At 39.1% G+C, this 22,411-nt stretch overlaps 1 protein-coding gene across 3 annotated transcripts in view; it reads right to left on the minus strand.

The window, feature by feature from the left end:
• Window positions 1-22,411, minus strand: part of CSMD1 (CUB and Sushi multiple domains 1) — a 2,076,272-nt gene that overhangs the window by 376,437 nt on the left and 1,677,424 nt on the right. For all 3 annotated transcript variants that reach the window (XR_003509135.1, XM_027530260.1, XM_027530259.1), the window contains exon 18: window positions 11,815-12,003. Coding sequence is in view for 2 of the 3 variants with exons in the window: in XM_027530260.1 (XP_027386061.1) it covers window positions 11,815-12,003 (189 nt within the window). In the remaining variant the exon portion in view is untranslated. The remainder of the gene's footprint in view (window positions 1-11,814; window positions 12,004-22,411) is intronic.

Genomic DNA, 22,411 nt, shown 5'->3' on the forward strand with positions numbered 1-22,411 from the left:
AATTGTGGCTGATTTATGTTGCTATGTGGTAGGACCCAACACAACATTATAACATTAAAATTTTTAAATGTTTTTTAAATTTTAATTTTTAAAATTTTATAATTAATTATAAAAATAAAAACCAATAAAAAGAGAAACAGCAAGATATCAATAATTTAAAATTTGAATAAACTTTATAAAACTTAATTTTGCAGACAATTGATGAGTGGATATTTATCTTTTCTTTTCTATCTTAAGTCCTATCGTGGTTTCCTGAGAATGCAAGAGCTGAACCAACAAGGAATCAAACTGGCACAGGGGAGCTGGGGGGAAGGGCCAGGGACCAGGTTCAGCCCTGAGCCAGTCTCCAGGTCCTCTGGACCCTTGACCCCCGTGTTGTTCAAGGGTCCACTGTCACATGAATGTCCTGAATCATGTAAAAGCTGTTCCATAAATAACACTCAGAAAAGAATGAGCTCATTTGTAGAAAAAGTGATATTTCTCATCATGCTCACTCAGCATGTTATTTTAAGGAAACAGATAATTTTTTTGAATATGCAAACTTGAGATCTAGGTAAAAGACAGCAAAATATAAATTATTGAAAAGAGTTCTAGAATATTTTAAGAGGCTGAAGTTTTCACATCTTAAAGTTACATTGACTCATTTTATTATGAAAAAGGTAATAACATAGCATTTAACATTAATTTATTCAAAAAATAGTTACTGAGTACCTGCTATTTTTTGGGCTTCCCTGGTGGCTCAGAGGGTAAAGCATCTGCCTGCAATGCAGGGAACCTGGGTTTGATCCTTGGGTCAGGAAGATCTCCTGGAGAAGGAAATGGCAACCCACTCCAGTACTCTTGCCTGGAAAATCCCATGGACAGAGAAGCCTGGTAGACGACAGTCCGTGGGATCACAAAGAGGCTGACATGACTGAGCGACTTCACTTTCACTTTCACCTGCTATGTATGAGTAAAATAGACAAAAATCTCTGCTCTGGCAGAGTGCACATTCCAGCTGAAGAAGAGAGAATATAATATGAATGACTGACTATATACAATGTTGGAAGATGACACATGCCAGGGAAGAAAATGCAGAAAGAAAGAAGAACTGGCTTGGGGCAGAATAAACGGGGTTGGGGGGAAGATCTGACTCAGGAGGTGGCCGTGAAGAAAGACTTGAGACAGAAGGAAGCACTTGATAATCTGGGGAAGAACTTGCTTGAAGACAAAACCAGCAGGATGAAGGCCAGAGAGAGTGGGCTGCCAGGGTGGGGAGTGGGCTGCTGTTGTTGTTCAGTCACTCGGTCGTGCCCAGCACCTTGTGACCCCATGGAGTGCAGCATGCCAAGCTTCCCTGTCCTCCACCATCTCCTGAAGTTTGCTCAAACTCATGTCCATTGAGTCAGTGATGCCATCCAACCATCTCATCCTCTATCATCCCCTTCTCCTCCTGCCCTCAATCTTTCCCAGCATCAAGGTCTTTTCCAATAAGTCAGCTCTTTGCATCAGGTAGCCAAAGGATTGGCACTTCAGCTTCAGCATCAGTCCTTCCACTGAATATTCAGGGTTGATTTCCTTTAGGATGGACTGGTTGGATCTCCTTGCAGTCCAAGGGAACTCTTGGGAGTCTTCTCTGGCACCACAATTTGAAAGCATCAATTCTTCAATGCTCAGCCTTCATTAGGGTCCAACTCTCACATCCATACATGACTACTGGAAAAACCATAACCTTAACTATACAGACCTTTGCTGGCAAAGTGATGTCTCTGCTTTTTAATATGCTGTCTAGATTTATCACAGCTTTTCTTCCAAGGAGCAATCATCTTTTAATTTCATGGCTACAGTCACCTTCCACAGTGATTTTGGAGCCCAAGAAAACAAAAAGTCTGCTGGGGTAGGGGCAATCTGGTGGGGAGGGTGGGGAGAGAAGGGAGAGAGTCCTGGGCCCTGGGTCAGAAGGGAGAGAGTCCTGACCCCCTGGATGGGGTCAGATCCCATCCAGACCATGGCCCATCTCTGAGTGTGATGAAGGGCCACCTAAGGGTCCTGAACAGAAGATGAAGTGGGTCCACTTGGCTTTTAGTTTGGGTGCTGGGCTGCTATGTGAGGAGGGGGTTGAGTGGCAGAAAGCAAAACAGGTAAGACCCTGGACAGAACATCAGCAGAGATGTGGCGGGAAGTGGTCAGAACCCAGTAATGTTTTGAAGGTAGAGCTGATAGGATTTCCTTGTCAATGGGATGTGGGTGCCATAAAGGAAAAGGAAGATTGTAGGATGATTATAAGGTTCTAAGGCTGAGTGGGGGAATGGACTTGGGAAGAACCAGGTTTTGAAAGTAAACCAGTTCAGTTTTGGACACACAAGTACAATGCTTATGAGACATCCATGCCGAATGGTTGGAGCTGTAATTGGATATGCAAGTCTGGATCCCATGAGAGAGGTCTGACCAAGGGCTAGAAAGATGAGATCATCAACACTATGAATGCAGATGTAGATAAAAAGACTAAAACCTGGGATGTTCCTATGAATAAGACAGACAAGTCCCTGTTTTTCCAGTTTACTTTCAGGTGGGCAAGGCAGATAAATTAATAAAAAGATAGCCAAGCATGATTTATTCTGAGGACAAGAATCATAACTGGTTCTCAGAGGCAGGTGAGGTGAGAAGAGTACAGCAAGCAAGCGATGGCCACGTGGCCACGACGATGAGCACTGAGAAAGCGAAGGACAGATGGAGGCAAGACAGACAGTCAGCTCACCCAGGGTTAACAGTTTGCTTGGTGACAGGCCAGTAGCTGCCAATTTACTGCAAGGTCACTGGGTTCCTGCTGGTCTTTTAAGGAAAACGCTCCTCTTACAGATTCTCAGTTATCAGCTTCTGTCATTCCCACATTCTCTCTCATCTTCTCAGACCATGCACACAGTCTTCCAGGAAATTCAAGTTTGCAAACAAGTCAGTCGTTGTTTCAAAGAACCAGAAACCTGCCTTCACTAATTTTATTTTTAAATGTCTTTCTCTGCCTAGATTGGAGGAAGGCACGAGTCGAGGCATGTAGACTATATCACAGGCGCTAGTCACTTTCCACCTGGGAGGTAGCAGCGCAAGAGGGGGAGGAAGAAAAGATGACAGAGTCTACTCACTCCCTGGAAGATACGATTTATTTCCACAGCACCAACTCTAACTGACGCTGAAACTCCAATACTTTGGCCACCTGATATGAAGAGCTGACTCATTTGAAAAGACCCTGATGCTAGGAAAGATTGAGGGCAGGAGGAAAAGGGGCCGACAGAGGATGAGATGGCTGGATGCCATCACCGACTCAATGGACATGAGTCTGGGTGAACTCCGAGAGTTGGTGATGGGCAGGGAGGCCTGGCGTGCTGCAGTTCATGGGGGTGGGCAAATGCTCAGACATGACTGAGTGACTGAACTGAATCGAGCTCTAACTTGTAACCTCACAGCTTTCAGCTTCATAATTTAAACTCTGATATACACTATTGCAGGCATGCTCAGTCAAATGTCTGACTCTTTGGTGACCTCATGGACTGCAGCCCACCAGGCTCCTCTCTCCATGGGATTTCCCAGGCAAGAATACTGGAGTGGGTTGCGATTTTCATCTCCAGGAGATCTTCTTGACCCAGGGATCAAATCCACATTTCCTGCACTGGCAGGCAGATTCTTCACCGCTCAGCCACTTGGGAAGCCCCGTACACTATTGATACCATGTATAAAATAGGCAACTAGTGTGAACCTACTGCACAGCTCAGGGAACTCTGCTCAGTGCTCTCCGGTGACCAAAACAGGAAGGAAACACAAAAGAGAGGGGATAGATGTGTGCCTATAGCTGAATCCTGCTGCTGTACAGCAGAAACTTACACAACATTATAAAGCAACTACATTCCAATTAAAAAAAAACAAAAAAACAAAGCACTTTCACTTCTTTCTCAAACCACAGCTGGGCTGGCAACTGCCTGCTAAGCATTTCAGAATGAAACCTGTGGGTCCCTACTCTCCCCTCACTGCCTGCGTCATCACCTCTCACTTCTGGCAAGTTCTGTAACTGGTATGTTTCAGCTTGTTTGTGTCCACTTGACCTCCTGCCTCCTAATGCTTGCTTCTTCCTTGAAGAGGAAGCACGTGAAAGCACGCAGTATACTGGCTGGTTTCTTTATTTTTTCTATTATTTCCTCCTTTTTTTTTTTTTTTGCTTTAAATTGTTAATAAAGTTCTATTTAAAGCAAAAAAACTTAATGGGGTTACTTTTCATTTCAGATTATTTGTGGACTCCCCATGCCCTACAGAAGTTGTTTTTGTTCATTCATTCATTTATATGGAAATCCTTTCCTCAAAAGAAGTCTTCTATAGAACACCATGATTTAAAAAAAAAAGTCATGGATAAATGAGAGCTGTTCAGTTGAGGTGGCCCTGCCCTTGTCCTAGCTTTCACCTTGAGCACTGCACACGTGGTCTCAAATCTCTCACCCATGGAAACAGGGCCATGCTCACAGGACCAGCCTGAGCAACCCTCGAACTGCCTTTGATCAGCACCCACCCTTGGCAAATAAACCTCTCTCCTTCAGTCCCTGCCGGCCATGTTTATGACTTTATGCCTGATTCTCACTGTTTCTTCACTTTCAGTCTTTTCTTTCCTTTCAACCTCATTATTAAAGATGCATCATGAAAGTTGTCATCCAAGCCTTTCAAGTTCCTTTATCTCTGTATTCTCAACCATTTGTCCTTTGTCCTGTGTCTAATAGAGCATTTACTTCTTTGGATGATTGAAAAATAAGTCTTTCTTCTCTCTATTCTAATAGATTATGAACTTGCCAACTGTGTGCCCATAAAATCAGTGGTTTTCCAATAAATGCTTTTGGAAAAAACAAAGAGTTTACAAAAATATTTATTAAATGTAGAAACTTTTGCAAAGCTTTCTTACATTTGTATTTCACTAAATAAACGAGGGTCAACTTATTGTAATGTTCACTTTGCTTCTTCAAAATCTGAGTATCTAAAGCATAAATTAAAAAAAAAGAAAGAAATGCAGCAATGCTATTAATATGGTGTGAGAGATATTGATAGAATTTACCTTTTTTCATGGTGATATAAAATATTATAATTAATTCTGATTTCTTCTTTCCTTTCTGAGAGCTGTGAATTTTTGAAAGTGTAAATATCCTATTGATGTATTATTTGTCACAATAAAAACCCATAGGGTTTAAGAGATGGCTTATGACTTGAAAAGGCAACAAAAATAATTCTTAAGGTTAAATGAAAACAGTCAACCATGACAGACTAAAAGTCTCATATCAAACTCTAAAATCTCCAAAGTGTGCAGATTTATTAATCACCTTTTATCATAAATGTATTAATATCTGAGACAAGTTACAAGGAAGCATAAGCAAATAGTTTATGTTACCAATCTCTTGAGAAAGTTTAAACTCCAAATTTACATAAATTTAAATTGGAAGACAATAATAGATAAAATGCACAAGTCTAATGCACCTGATCATTTCCTATGGAAAACAAATATATAGCATCTCAGATATCTGCAAAGCACACAAGGCCCTTTCCAGTCTATGCCCATGCCATTTCTAGAAAACTTCCTTCTGGTCATTCCACTCTTTCCATTCACTCTCCTTCACTGAACCTCCAGGAATTTGCAGAAAGTTCCACGCTGGTCAACTCATGTGAGCTTGCTCATTTCCTCTGCCTAGAACGCCTCTTTGCATATTAAATTTTGAGAAATTCTACTCAGCACTGGATTCCCATCCCAGGGTTCTATTTTAGATGAGTTCTTCTTCAACTGCTACTTCCTAGGGGAGACTGTATTAAATGATTAAATGTGAATACATAAACACTACAGTCTGAATGCTTGCATCCCCAAAACTCATGTTGAGATCCTAAGGTCTGATGTGATGGTATCAAGGGTGCGGCCTCTGATGTGATCCAGTCATGAGAGCTGATGCTGGTGGTTGTGGTGCTGATTTAGTTGCTCAGCTGTATCCGAATCTTTGCGACCTCATAGACTGTAGCCCACCAGGCTTCTCTGTCCATGGAATTTCCCAGGCAAGAATACTGGAGTGGGTAGCCATTTTCTTCTCCAGGGGATCTTCTCGACCCAGGAATCAAAACAACATCTCCTGCACTGGCAACCAGATTCTTTACCATTGAGCCACCAGAGAAGGCCCACGAGGGCTGAGGTCTTATTCCTGGGATCAGAACCCCGATAAAAGAGGCCCCAGAGTGCTCCCTCATCCTTTTCACCATGAGATGACTTGGGGGAAGATGGCTGTCTACATCCCAATATAGGGCCCTGTAAGAACTCAGCCATGCTGGCAGCACCCTGATCTCAAAAAGAGTCATCATCCAAAATAGTGAAATATAACTTCCGTAGTTTATAAGCCACACAACTGGTGGCATTTTGTTATAGCAATTCAAATGGACTAAGAATATATACCATTTGATTGACTGGATTATCAGTGCTAAAGTTAGACTTTTAGAGCTACATATGGGAGAAATGGATGTCAGAAAAGCTTGTAGTGCTAGTGACCTGGAGCAAAAGCAGAAGAATTCTGGTGAAGGTGGAGAGCAACCTGGTCTTACAGGATGAGGATGACTGGATAGAAGTGGAAAATAGTCTTGGATAGATACTAAAATGTTTAAACAAAGCCAAGTCGCCAATATAAAGTCAACAATAACATGTGCATATTGTTCTCCTTTGAGAAGAGTCCATTCAAAATGACAGGTTTCAGGTGGGTCAGGATAAATCTCTCATTTTTATATGTCAGTTTTCTTCACCAGATCGAGAATCTATTAAATAGCTGATCTGATGACTGGGCTGTTTTCTGTGTTGGACAGCACCATCCTCCACCACAGCCCAGCGGTGGAATCATGATCAGGGGACCACACGCTGTCAGTCTCTCCAGCTCACACTGGGAAATCTACAGTTGAAACAACTCAAGAAGCCCCACTGGAGCAGATGCTCAACCAACCTACCTCAAAAGCAAGTGTACAAAAGAGAGCAGCTTGTATAAGTTTCTTTTCTAAATTCCACTTTTAGCTCTAGCCCATGAAATAATTAAAGCTGCACAATGACATTCAATAGAGCCATGAATTTGTATACCATGTAAACATTTCAATAAAATTATTCATATGATTAACTTACACATTTTGGATTAGGTGATATAATAAAATATATTGATTGATATTCAGTTATGTGTGAATAACATGGAAGTCTTTTAAGGGTTAGGCCCTTATTGTACTTAGTAAAATTGTTGTTAGTAAAGACTCCAAATAAGGAGTGAACATTTTGGTACAGTATTTAGGTCATACTCAAGTTTTACAAATTTTTAATTAGTACAGTAGCTAATATCTTTCTGACACTAGTAGTCATAAACATGAATTTTATTTATTATTATTAGAGTTCTAATACAAAAATAAAACATGGCAACAAAATTTCAAATAACATCATAAAATGAAGAACTAAAAAAGTCTCTCTTCACCCTCCCTGATAGCCTACTAACATCCCAAATGGAGAAGAAATTTTCCTTGCAGTCATAATTTTAGATTATAAATGTATAATTGTAGCTATAATTTTAGGTTCTCTATTTCCAGGCATTTCCTGTGCATACACTGTGAGGGTGTCTGTAGTTACCTACATGTATGTGCTCTCACACATGAGACACATTGCACTATGAGCTGCTTTTTTTCTCCCAAGAAACTATATTATTTACATTTCCCAGTAATAATGCAGAATGAACATGCAGATTCCTAATCCCACAACGAATCCAAATAATATGAACTTTCCACTTCTTTTTGCAAATCCAACAAGGGAGATAAATTACTGTGTTTCACTTGCAGTTTCCTGATTCCTGGTCAAAATGGACCTAATTTATACCATTTATTGGCCTTTGTGCACTCCTGGGAGTCATCAATGTGTTTGTTTCCCTCACAGATCTATTGGTTTATTTGTGTTGTTTATTTTCCTTCATTTGTTTTTTGGACAAAGCCATTTAAAATCATATTACACAGACAGTACAATTATTTTCTCTAATCTGACCATTTTACTTTACCTTTAAAAAAATTTAATGGAACTTTTTGATGCATGGAACAGGGCAGTCAAAGCCAGTACACTGGGACAACCCTGAGGGATGGGATGGGGAGGGAGTTGCGGGGGGTGGGGGTGGGGGTTCAGGATGGGGACACATGTATACCCATGGCTGATTCATGTCAATGTATGGAAAAAAAAAACACTACAATATTGTAAAGTAATTAACCTCCAATTAAAATAAATAAATTAATTTAAAAAATAAAAAAAATAATGGAACTTTTAATTTTTATATAGTGAAATGTCAATGTTTTTCATTTATTGTCTCTAGATTTCTTTAGAAAGTTTTCTAAGAATTAAAAAGTAAGATTTCTTAATGGATAAACTGCTTCACTGACTTTGCTTAAAGCCTTTGACTGTGTGGATCACAACAAATTGTGGAAAATTCTTAAAAAGACAGGAATCCCAAACCAACTTATCTGTCCTCTGAGAAACCTGTATGCTCTTCAATAAGTGGTGCTGGGAAAACTACACAGCTATGTGTAAAATAATGAAATTAGAATATTTCCTAAATCCATACACAAAGATAAATTCAAATGGATTGAAGACCTAAATGTAAGACCAGAAACTATAAAACTCTTAGAGAAAAACATAGGCGGAACACTTGATGACATAAATCAAAGCAAGATCCTGAATGATTCACCTCCTATAGTAATGGAAATAAAAGCAAAAATAAACAAGTTGGATCTAATTAAACTTAGAAGCTTTTGCACAGCAAAGGAAGCTACAAACAAGGTGAAAAGACAACCCTCAGAATGGGAGAGAATAATCGCAAAGGAACAACTGATAAGAATCAATTTCCAAAATATACAAACAGCTAATGCAACTCAATACCAGAAAAACAAACAACCCAATCAAAAAGTGGGGAAAAGCCCTAAACAGACATTTCTCCAAAGAAGACATACAGATGGTTAAAAACACGTGAAAAAATGCTCAACATTGCTCATTATTAGAGAAATGCAAATCAAAACTGCACTAAGATACTACCTCACACCAGTCAGAATGGTCATCATCAAAAAGTCTACAAACAATAAATGCTGGAGAGGGTATGGAGAAAAGGGATCCTCTTGTATTGCTTGTGAGAATGTAAATTGATACAACTACAATGGAAGACAGTATGGAGATTCCTCAAAACAGCTGTGGTACATATATACAATGGAATATTACTCAGCCATAAAGAGGAACACATTTGGGTCAATTCTAATGAGATGGATGAAACTAGAGCCTATTATACAGAGTGAAGTAAGTCAGAGAGAGAAATATAAATATTGTATACTGACACATATATATGGAATCTAGAAAGATGGTACTGATGAATTTATTTGCAGGACAGCAATGGAGAAAAAGACCAAGAAAAGACCTATGGAAACAGGGCGGGAGGGGAGGAGGGAGAGGGTGAGATATATGGAGAGAGTAACATGGAAACTTACTTTACCATATGTAAAATAGATAGCCAATAGGAATTTGCTTTATGACTCAGGGAACACAAATAGGGCCTCTGTAAAATTCTAGAAAGGTGGGATGGGAAAGGAGGTGGGAGGGAGTTTTTGGAGAGAACATACATGGGTGTTCCTATGGCTGATTCTTATTGATGTTTGACAGAAAACAACAAAATTTTGTAAAGCAATTAACCTTCAATTAAAAATAAATAAACTAAAAAATAAGCAACAATGAGACATGGAACAAAAGACTGTTTCAAAGTTGGGAAAGAAGTATGTCAAGGCTGTATATTGTTACCCTGCTTATGTAAATTATATGCAAAGTTCACCATGCAAATACTGGGCTGGATGAATCACAAGCTTAAATCAAGATTGCCAGAAGAAATATCAACCATCTTAGACATGCAGATGATACCACCCTAACAGCAGAAAGTGAAGAGGAACTAAAGAGCCTCTTGATGAAGAGGAAAGAAGAGAGTGAAAAAGCTGGCTTAAACCTCAACATTCGTGAAACTAAGATCAGGGCATCTGGTCCCATCACTTGGTGGCAAATAAAAGGAGAAAAAGTGGAAAATGGCAAATTTTCTTTTCTTGGGCTACAAAATCACTGCAGATGGTGACCACAGCCAGGAAACTAAAGTTCCTTGGAAGAAAAGCTAGTAGTCATGTATGAATGTGAGAGTTGGACCATAAAGAAGTCTCAGTGCTAAAGAATTAATGCTCTTGAATTTTGGTGCTGGAGGAGACTCTTGAGAGTTCCTTGAACTGCAAGGAAATCAAATCAGTCAATCGTAAATTAAATCAACCCTGAATATTTACTGGAAGGACTGATGCTGAAGCTGAAGCTCCAATACTTTGGTGATCTGATGCAAAGAGCCAACTTATTGGAAAAGATCCTGATGCTGGCAGAGAATGAAGGCAAGAGGAGAAGGGGGCAACAGAGGGCAAGATGGTTGGTTGGCATCACTGATTCAGTGAACATGAGTTGAGCAAATTCTGAGACATAGTAAAGGACAGGGAAGCCTGGCATGCCACAGTCCATGGGGTCTCAAAAAGACGGACATGACTCGGTGAATGAACAACAACAAATGGATAAAGAAAAGGACAAAGGCAATGACTCAGGCATATACAGACCCCTGTGTGACAAAACAGACCGGGCGTCAGAGAAGAGACAGTACAATTTTATTAATAAATGGATCTAGACACTACATCACATCTGACAAAAATATTAGATGGGTTTAAAGTATATATTTGACATTAAAAAAAACTAGCATTTGCTTTCAGGGTGATGAACACATCCTTAATCATGGTGATGGTTTCATACATGTATAGGTGTCTCAGAACATAGTAAAATTTTCACATCAAACAGGCAGGTGATAGTATTTTAATTATACCTCGTTCAAAATTTTAAAGGTTTTCAGAAGAAAACAACAGAATATCTTTATGACTTGAGGGTAGTAAGCCTTCTTAAACACTGTCTGTAAAACACCAATAACAAACGAATGCATTGAACAAGTAGATTATTTTCAAATGAAAACATGCTATTCTTCAAAAAGAGACCAAGAAGAAGAGGAGGAGGACAGAGACAGCATGAGAGAAAACATTCACAATACATGGATTCAACAAAAGAGAGGCCCCCAAATGCATAAGCAAGGCTTATTATTCTATAAGAAAAAGGTATGTTACCCAATATAAATAGGAGGAAAGAAACAAATTATTCATGGAGGAGGGTGTACTCTTAGCCAAACAAGCAGGAAAAGGAGCTCAAAATAACTCAAATGTTCATACAAAGTATCATGGAATAAACAGCGGTGGTACATTTATACAGGGAAACAGATGACAGGAATGAAGGAGGTGCAGTTAAATGCCATGCCCTGGATGTCACAGTGTATGACTGAGTGAAAGAAGCTGGAAATAGCAAAGAAACATCCTGCATGACTTCCTCCACATAGAATCTTTAGGGACAAGGGAACTGTAGCCTTTGTGGAGGCAGTGACTGGGATGAGGCAGGACTCCTGGGTTGCTGGTCACATTCATCTACTGATCTGTGGGCTTGATCTTATACAATATGCTTGCTGTGGGAAAATTCATTCTATAAATAGAAGCTCTACCTCATAGAGAAGATTCTAGATAAACTTCAAGCACTAAACAGCCATGTTTTTCAGGTCTAAGAACTTGCAAACAGAAGTCCTGTTTCAGTCACATCCTGAACCACCCCATAAAATGCTCACCACCCAAACTGTTTATATAATTTCTGTGCACGTCTTCCTGGTTTGCTGCTCCACCTACCGTCACAGCTGGGCAATGCGTGGTTCCACTGGTGGTTCCGCTCACAGACCAGGGGCTCGTCGTCACTCAGCGTGTAGCCCGGGTCACAGCTGAAGGTCACTGTGGACCGGATGCCAAAGTGACTGCCGTGCCGATGCCCGTTCACGGGGATCCCAGGATCAAGGCAGGAGTCAGACTCCAGAGTCACACCTGGACACACAGGGAAAACCATCATATGGAGACCTTCCTAGGTTATAGAAAAAATAGTATCTGTGCCATAATACAAACAAAATATTCCTAGACGTGATCAGACCTGGAAAATTATGGAAGTGAATCCAGTAACCCATTCATGTGAAGACAAATATATTTTCAAATATTTGCTTTTACTGTAGATAGGTGTATGCTGTTACATTAATAACCAGGTAGTAGCTAGGGAGTAAAATCTTGAATAATTTGCTGACCTCCCTGAATTTCTCTTTCTTTGAAAATCAATCAACTGTACTAAACAAAGTCTAAGTCTGTTTTCTGTCTCTCATCTCTCCTTATTCTTATATTTGATATACCAGTAGATTTTGGCAATCATACTTCAACGTTCATATATTTGCATACATTCACCCAAGCTCATACACACATCAGGCAAATTAAAACTGCACTGAGGCTGATTTTCTAAAATTGCATTCCACAAATCCATACTTTATTTTTTCAAATTTGCACTTAAGTCAGCCACTTTCAAGATGGCTATAAAATTAGCCTATGCTAAAAGATGTTAAAACATAAAGTGCTATATAAAGTCAAGTAATGATGATCACATCATTTCAAGAGTTTCTTTTCTCTGTCTCTAACATTCCTCTTTATTTTTAGAATAATACATTTTAAAGGATGAGGAAAAATGGAGTAAGGGAAGAGAATTTCATTGCAATGTTTAGGAATTCAAAGGGATTAAAAAAAATAGACTTATGGATTTCCCTTGTGGTTCAGTGGTAAAGAATCTACCTGCCAATGCAGGAGACATGGGTTCAAACCATGATCTGGGAAGATTCCATGTGCTGCAGGACAGCCAAGCCCATGGCCACAACTACTGAGCCCAAGCCCTAGAGCCTGGGAGCCACAGCAGTTGAAGCCTCAATGCTCTACAATCTGTGCTCTCCAATAAGAGAGATCTCACAATGAGAAGCCTGCACACTGCAACTAGAGAGCAGCCCCCGCTCGCTGCAACTAGAGAAAGCCTGAGCAGCAATGAAGACCCAGCCTAGCCAAAAATAAATAAATAAAATCATTTTTAAAAAAGACTTGCTGTTAGTATAACTCTCTCAGTAAGATTCAAAACAGTGCAATTATGGTGAAATATTAATGAAAACTCTTAAATTATTACTAGTATTCAGATCATTTACTCTCCTAAAATGATATTTGGGATGTTTCTGATCATCATATATATTTTACCAAAGTTTGAATGACATATCTTATGAATATACCCTCCCTTATTCAGTCAAATACACGATTTGCCACTAAAGAGTAAGTTTCTTAGATAAATAAGTGATGCGGTTTCCTTAAAGCACCACCATGTGATCCAACAGGTGCAGAAACAGAAGCAGGGAGGGCGCTTTCAGTGAGACCTTTTGCTGAATTACCAAACCTGAGGGTCATTACAGGAACCCCTAGGACTTGCATCTGGTTTCAGAATTGGTAGGATGAACAAACTTTGCACTTTGTAAGTCTGTGCTCTTTACTCTCTAGTTAAGAGACAGCGGAAAGGACTAGTACAGTGAAGTGTTCCAAGGGAAAAATAAGTGAAACAATGAAAAGAAAAAAAAAAAGATATAGCATCATTATTCCCAAGATTTTTTTTCTTAAAAATTAGTTATTCTAACTAAAATCCTCAAACTAACCTATGCCTCTCATCTTAGCAACAGGATATAACTGTCTGAGCTGCAAATACACCAATAGCAGATGGCCAGCATGTGCCCCAAGACCCGTCACCCACCTGGCTCCTCTCTTTCAGTGTGTGCACACACACATTCATGTTCTACACACACACACACACACACACACACACGTTCACTTTCTGCACACATACATGCACACATTCATTTTCTACACACACACACATTCTACACACACCCACATTCACTTTCTACACACACACACACACACTTTCTACATATGCATTCACTTTCTACACACATCCATTCACTTTCTACACAAACACACACTCCCTATACACACATTCACTTTCTACACACTGTTTCATTTTCTACACACACATTCACTTTCTACACAAACACACATATTTGCTTTCTACCCACACATTCATTTTCTAAACACATATAATTCACTTTGTAAACACACACTTTCATTTTCTACACACTTTCACTTTTAGCACACACACTCACTTTTTAAAACACACATTCACTTTCTACACACTCATTTTCTACACACACGTTCACTTTATATGCACATTCACTTTCTATACATCCATTCAATTTCTACACATACATTCACTTTCTACACAAAGACACTGACTTTCTACACACACATTCACATTCTACACACTTGCATAATTCACATTCTACATACACACATTCACTTTCTACACACACACACTTTCTACACATGCATTCACTTTCTACACAAACACACACTTCCTACACAAACACACACAGTCACTTTATACACACACATTCACTTTCTATGCACACACACTTTGACTTTCTACACACATTCACTTTGTAAACACACAGTCAATTTCTACATACACAACTCACTTTCTGCACACATTTTCACTTTCTACACACACATTCACTTTTTACACATGCACTCACATTCTAAACTCATGCATATTCATTTTTTACACATACACATCCACTTCCTACACAAACACACATACTTTCTACACACACACCCTCACTTTCCACAATCTACACTTTCACTTCCTACAAACGTTCAATTTCTACAGAAACACTCTCACTTTCTACACAAACACACTCTCATTTTCTACACACATATTAACTTTCTGCACACACATTCACTTTTTACACATACTTTCACTTTCTATACACACACAATCACACACTACACACATGTGAATTCACTTTCTACACAGACACATACCTTCACTTTCCACACACACGCTTACTTTCTAAAACACTTTCACTTTCTACACACTTACATTCACTTTCTACACACACACACAGAGTCATTTCTACACACACACACCACATATTCACTTTCTACACACATCCACTTCCTACACACGCATACTAGCTTTCTACACATGCTTTTACTTTCTACAGTAATGCAGTTTCACTTTCTGAAGACACACATTAAATTTCCACCCACAAACATTCACATTTGACACACACACAGTTTCTACACACACACACACACACACACACACACACACACACAATACACTTTCTACTGACAAACACACATTCACTTTCTATACACACATTAACTTTTACACACACATTTACTATCTACACATACACATTCATTTTCTTCATGCACACATTCACCTTCTACAAACACACATACTCACTTTCTACACGTGTACACACTCACTTTCAACACACATTCACTTTCTATACAAACACAACTCACTTTCTACACAAGTACACTTTCACTTTCCACACACATTCACTTTCCACACAAATACAACTCACTTTCAACACACATACTTCCCACACGAATACACTTTCACTTTCTACACAAACATACTTTCACTTTCTACACATTTGTACTTTCTAAACATATATGCACATTCTAAACCCACACTTGTTCATTTTTTACACACATTCACTTCCTACACAGACACATATTCTCTTTCTATATACATTCACTTTCTTTTTAAAAAATTAATTTATTTATTTTAATTGGAGCCTAATTACTTTACAATATTGTAGTGGTTTTTTTCACACATTGACATGAATCAGCCATGGGTGTACATGTGTTCCCCATCCTGAACCCCCCTCCCAGCTCCCTCCCCATCCCATCCCTCAGGGTCATCCCAGTGCACTGGCCCTGAGCACCCTGTCTCATGCATCAAAACTGGACTGGTGATTTAGTTCACATATGATAATATACATGTTTCAATGCTATTCTTTCAAGTCATCCCACCCTCACCTTCTCCCATAGAGTCCAAAAGACTGTTCTTTACATCTGTGTCTCTTTTGCTATCTCGCATATATGGTCATTATCATCTTTCTAAATTCCATATATATGCGTTAATATGCTGTATTGGTGTTTTTCTTTCTGACTTACTTCATTCTGTATAATAGGCTCTGGTTTCATCCACCTCATTAAAACTCATTCAAATGCATTCTTTTTAATGGTCGAATAATATTCCATTGTGTATATGTACCACAGCTTTCTTATCCGTTTGTCTGCTAATGGACATCTAGGTTGCTTCCATGTCCTGGCTGTTGTAAACAGTGCTGTGATGAATATTGAAGTACATGTGTCTCTTTCAATCACTTTCTATGCAAACACACACTCACTTTCTACAGCCACACTTTCATTTTCCACACTCAGACACTCACTTTCCACACAACTTTAATTTCTACAGACACACTTTCACTTTCTACAGATGCATTCACTTTCTACACAAACATTTCACATTAATACACTGACAGTCTCATTCCACACCAGCACAGGCATAAACTTTCTAAACACACACATAGATATTCTCCACACACACATTCATTATCTACACACATTCACTTTCAAGACACAACACACACATTCGCTTTCTACATACACTTTCACGTTTTACATACTCACATTGACACTACACACACATTCCCCTGCTACATACACATACACATTCATTTCTGAACATATATACATTCAGTTTGTACACACACACTCATACATTCACTTTCTATACACACACATCTTTGCTTTCTACACACACTTTCACCTTATACACTCAGGTTTTCATTCTCCACACACACTTTCACTTTCCACACAAACACTCTTTCAGTTCATGCATAGTCACTTTCACTTTCTATATATTTATTCACATTTTAAACTCACACATTCACATAACACACAGACATTCACTTCTTACACACAGATAATATTCACTTTCCACACATGCAGTTTTGCTTTCTACAACAATCCACTTTCTACACACACTTTTACATTTAACACTCCTAAACTTTCACTTTCTGCACACACACACATTCACTTTCTGCACATACAGGCATTTTCTACAAACACTTTTTCACTTCTTACACATATACTGTTTCATTTGCTACATATATGTTCACATTCTACACCAACAGAAATCACTTCTTACACAGACTTTCACTTTCTATACTCACACTTTCACTGTCTACACAGATACACTTTCACTTTTTACAGTTTTACTTCCAACACACACATGCACTTTCTAAACTCACACATATTTATGTTTTACACTCACACATCTTCACTCCCAACACAGACACATATTCACTTTTTACACACATATTCACTTTCTACACAAACATAACCACTTTCTACACACAAACTTTCACTCCCCACACTCAGATAATTTCCCTTTCTACAGGCACACTTTCACTTTCTACACATACTTTCACTTTCCACACACGTATTTTACATTATACAAACATTCTCACTCTATATTCACACATAGACTTTCTATACACACACATTCACTATCCACACACATTCACTATCTACACACAACACACTTGTCCACTTTCTACACACACTTTCACTGTCTACTCTCACATACACTTTTACTTTCTACACACACTCATTCACTCTACACACACATTCACCTTCTACACACACAAACACATTCATTTCTACACACATATACTTTGTTTCTGTACACACACACTTTTACTTTCTACACAACCACACTCACTTTCTATGCAGACTTCCACTTTCTACACCCACACACTCACTTTCCATACACACACTTTCACTTTCTATGCACATACATATTCACATTCTACAAACACATATTGACTTTCTATTTAAACATTCACTTTCTACACACAGACTTTCAGTTTCTACAAACACATATTTTACATTCTACACTCACAAACATTCTCATTCTACAGCACACATCCACACACTTTCTATGCACACACATTCAGTACCTACACACATTCACTTTCTACACTTGGTTTCATATTCCACACCCTTTCACTTTCTATTGCTGCTGCTGCTGCTGCTAAGTCGTTTCAGTTGTGTCCGACTCTGTGCGACCCCAGAGATGGCAGCCCACCAGGCTCCCCCATCCCTGGGATTCTCCAGGCAAGAACACTGGAGTGGGTTGCCATTTCCTTCTCCAATGCGTGAAAGTGAAAAGTGAAAGTGAAGTTGCTCAGTCGTATCTGACTCTTCACGACCCCATGGACTGCAGCCCACCAGGCTCCTCTGTCCATGGGATTTTCCAGGCAAGAGTACTGGAGTGGGGTGCCATTGCCTTCTCCATCACTTTCTACAGTTTCTCTTTTTACACACCCTTTCACTTTCTCCACATATCTTCACATTCCAATCATACACATTCACTTTTTAAACACACATTCACTTCCCATACACAGACATGTATTCACTTTCTTCACACACATTCACATTCCAGATACACACATTTTTACACAGGCATTTTCACTTTCCACACACACATTACATTCTACACTCACAAACATTCTCATTTTACACTCACACAGATATACAGTTTTAAAACACATTCACTATCTACACACAATCACTTTCTACACAGAAAACACACATTCACTTTCTACACACACACATTCCCTTTCTATAAATGTTTGCTTTCCACACATTTTCTTTCCACACACACTTTATACAGACACACTTTCACTTTCCACACTCATACACTTTAACTTACTACACACACTTTCACTTTCCACACACACACACACACACACACACACACACACACACACACTTCTAAACCCAAAATCAGTTTCTACACACAAACATTCACTTTCTACACATACACTCTTTCACTTTCTACACATGCACTTTCACTTTCCACACACTGTTTCATTTCTACACATTCGTATTCTACACACACACACACTTTTACTTTCACACATACACAGATTCACTTCCTACACACACATTCCCTTTCAACACACAATTTCACTTTCCATACACATTCACTGTCCACACATTCTTCACTTTCTACACACTCTTCACTTTCTATCCACTCACTTTCTACACACTTTCACTTTCTATACACACATATTCACATTTACACACACACAATTACATTCTACACTCACAAACATTCTCATTCTACAATCACACAGACACAGCCATTTTACACAGATATTCACTATCTACACACATTCATTTTCTACAACACACTCACATTGTACACATACCCATTCACTTTCAACAACACACACATTTATTTCTACACACACACATACACCTTCACTTTCTATACACACAGTCACTTTCTATGCACAGACACATACACTTTCCACACACACAAACTCACTTTCTATACACACACTTTTACTTTCTACAACCATACACTTTCACCTTCTACACCCATGCACTTTCACTTTCTACACACTTTCACTCTGTACACACAGTTTCACTTTCTACACACACTTTCACCATACACATATTTTCACTTTCTACACACATTCAGTTTCTACACATACTTTCGTTTTATATACAAATTTACCTTTTACAAACATGCACTTTATACACACACACACATTCACATTCTTCACCCACACCCACAAAAATTCACACCCACATACACACTTATTCACTTTCTACACACACATTCACTTTCCATACTCAGACACATTCACTTATGTATGCACACACATTCACTTTCTACATACAGATTCATTTCCCACATACTTTCACTTTCTATATACACTTTCACTTTCCACACTACCACACTCACTTTCCACACACACATTCACCTTCTACACACACATATACACATTTGTTTCTACACACACATTCACTTTCTACACAGACACATTCACTTTTTACACACACACATTCACTTTTTATACACACACACATTCAATTTCCACACACAATTTACTCTTCAAACACACACACACACTCTCTCTTTCAACACATATGTTCACTTTCTACACTCATACACTTTCACTTTCTACACACTAACTTTCTACACTCATACACATTTACTTCCCACACTTTCACTGTGTACACAAACACACTTTCACTTTCTACACACACTTTCACTTTGCACATGTACATTCATTCTGAACTTACAACCACATTAAACAAACACAGACACATTCACTTTCTACAGGCTTACAGACTTTCTACACACTTTTACTTTCTACACTCACACTTTCACTTTCCACACACGCTCTCACTTTCTAAGGCAGTGATTATGAGGTTTCACAGCACGGCCTGAACACAGTGGATACATTACACTGGCTGATTGATTTTGTAGCTGAAGGATAACAGAAGAATTCCCTCAGATGAAGAATCTCTGTCAAACTGGTACACAAAAGAGAGTGAAGACAGTAAATTACATCCACATGTTCATCAGTACCTAAAACTGCTGATTATCCTAAGTTTCACCCAAATCTACATCCAAAGGCCAACTAGTTTTTCTAAAATGTGTGGAATTGGGAGGACAGAATGCATGTTAGCTGATCAATGATGAAAAGTTAAGTTCAGTCATTCTTCATGTCCAACTCTTTGCAACCCCATGGACTACAGCATGACAAGCTTCCCTGTCCATCACCAACACCCAGGGCTTGCTCAAACTCATGTTCATCGAGTTGGTGATGCCATACAACAATCTCATCCTCTGTCATCCCCTTCTCCTCCTGCCTTTAATCTCTCCCAGCATCAGGGTCTTTTCTAATGTGTCAGTCCTTCACATCAGGTGGTCAAAGTATTGGAGCTTCAGCATCAGTGCTTCTAGTGAATATTCAGGAATGATTTCCTTTAAGGTTGACCGGTTTGATCTCCTTATTGTCCAAGGGACTCTCAGGAATCGTCCCCAACAGCACTATTCAAAAGCATCAATTCTTTGGCACTTAGCTTTCTTTACGGTCCAACTCTCACATCCATACATGACTACTGGAAAAACCATAGCTTTGACTACACAGACCTTGGTTGGTAAAGTAATGTCTCTGCTTTTAAATATGCTATCTAGGTTTGTCATAGTTTTTCTTGCAATGGGTAAGCATCTTTTAATTTCATGGATGCAGTCACCATCTGCAGTAATTTTGGAGTCCAAGAAAATAAATTCTGTTACTGTTTCCATTTTTTCCACATCTATTTGCCATGAAGTGATGGGACTGGATGCCAGGAGCTTAGTTTTTTGAATGTTGAGTTTTAAGCCAGCTTTTCCACTCTCCTCTTTTGCTTTCATCAAGAGGCTCTTAAGTTCTTCATCGCTGTCTGCCATAAGGGTCATGTATTCTGCATATCTGAGGTTATTGATATTTCTCCCAGCAATCCTTATTCCAGCTTGTGCTTCATCCAGCCTGGCATTGTCACGTGATGTACTCTGCATATAAGTTAAATAAGCAAGGTGACAATATACAACTTTGATGTACCCCATTCCTAATTTGGGGCCAGTCCATTGTTCCATGTCTGGTTCTAATTGTTGCTTCTTGACCAGCATACAGGTTTCTCAGGAAGCAGTTAAGGTGGTCTTGTATTCCCATCTTTTTAAAAATTTTCCACAGTTTGCTGTGATCCACAGAGTCTTTGGTGTAGTCTATTGGCTTTGGCATAGTCAATAAAGCAGAAGTAGATGTTTTTCTGGAACTCTCTTACTTTTTTGATGATCCAGCAGATGTTGGCATTTTGATCTCTGGTTCCTCTGCCTTTTCTAAATCCAGCTTAAACATCTGGAAGTTCTTAGTTCACATACTGTTGAAATCTAGCTTGGAGAATTTTGAGCATTACTTAGCTAGCCTGTGAAACAAGTGCAATTGTGTGGTAGTTTGAACATTCTTTGGCAATGCCTTTCTTTGGGATTGAAATGAAAACTGACCCTTTCCAGTCCTGTGGCCACTGCTGAGTTTGCAAATTTGCTGCCACATTGAGTGCATCACTTTAACAGCATCATCTTTTAGGATTTGAGCTACCTCAGCTTGAATTCCAGGGCTTCCCTGATAGCTCAGTTGGTAAAGAATCTTCCTGGAATCCAGGTTACCCCAGTTCATTTCCTGGGTTGGGAAGATACACTGGAGAAGGGCTAGGCTACCCACTTAGGAAGGATTGCACTGATAACTTAGGAAGGATTTCTGACCTCTCTTTGCTATTCTTTGGAATTCTGCATTCAGATCAGTAGATATTTCCTTTTCTCCTTGCCTTTCACTTCTCTTTTCCTTTTATTTTATTTTTAAAATTTTGAATTTAAATTTATTTATTTTAATTAGAGGCTAATTAATTTACAATATTGTATTGTTTTGCCATACATCAATATGAATCCGCCATGGGTATACACGTGTTCCCCATCCTGAACCCCCCTCCCTCCTCCCTCCTTGTACCATCCCTCTGGGTCATCCCAGTACACCAGCCCCAAGCAACCAGTATCATGCATCAAACCTAGACTGGCGATTTGTTTCTTATATGATATTATACCTGTTTCAATGCCATTCTCCCA

The sequence above is a fragment of the Bos indicus x Bos taurus genome, chromosome 27, assembly GCF_003369695.1.
Source record: "Bos indicus x Bos taurus breed Angus x Brahman F1 hybrid chromosome 27, Bos_hybrid_MaternalHap_v2.0, whole genome shotgun sequence".
In the NCBI taxonomy this organism is placed as follows: Eukaryota; Metazoa; Chordata; class Mammalia; order Artiodactyla; family Bovidae; genus Bos; species Bos indicus x Bos taurus.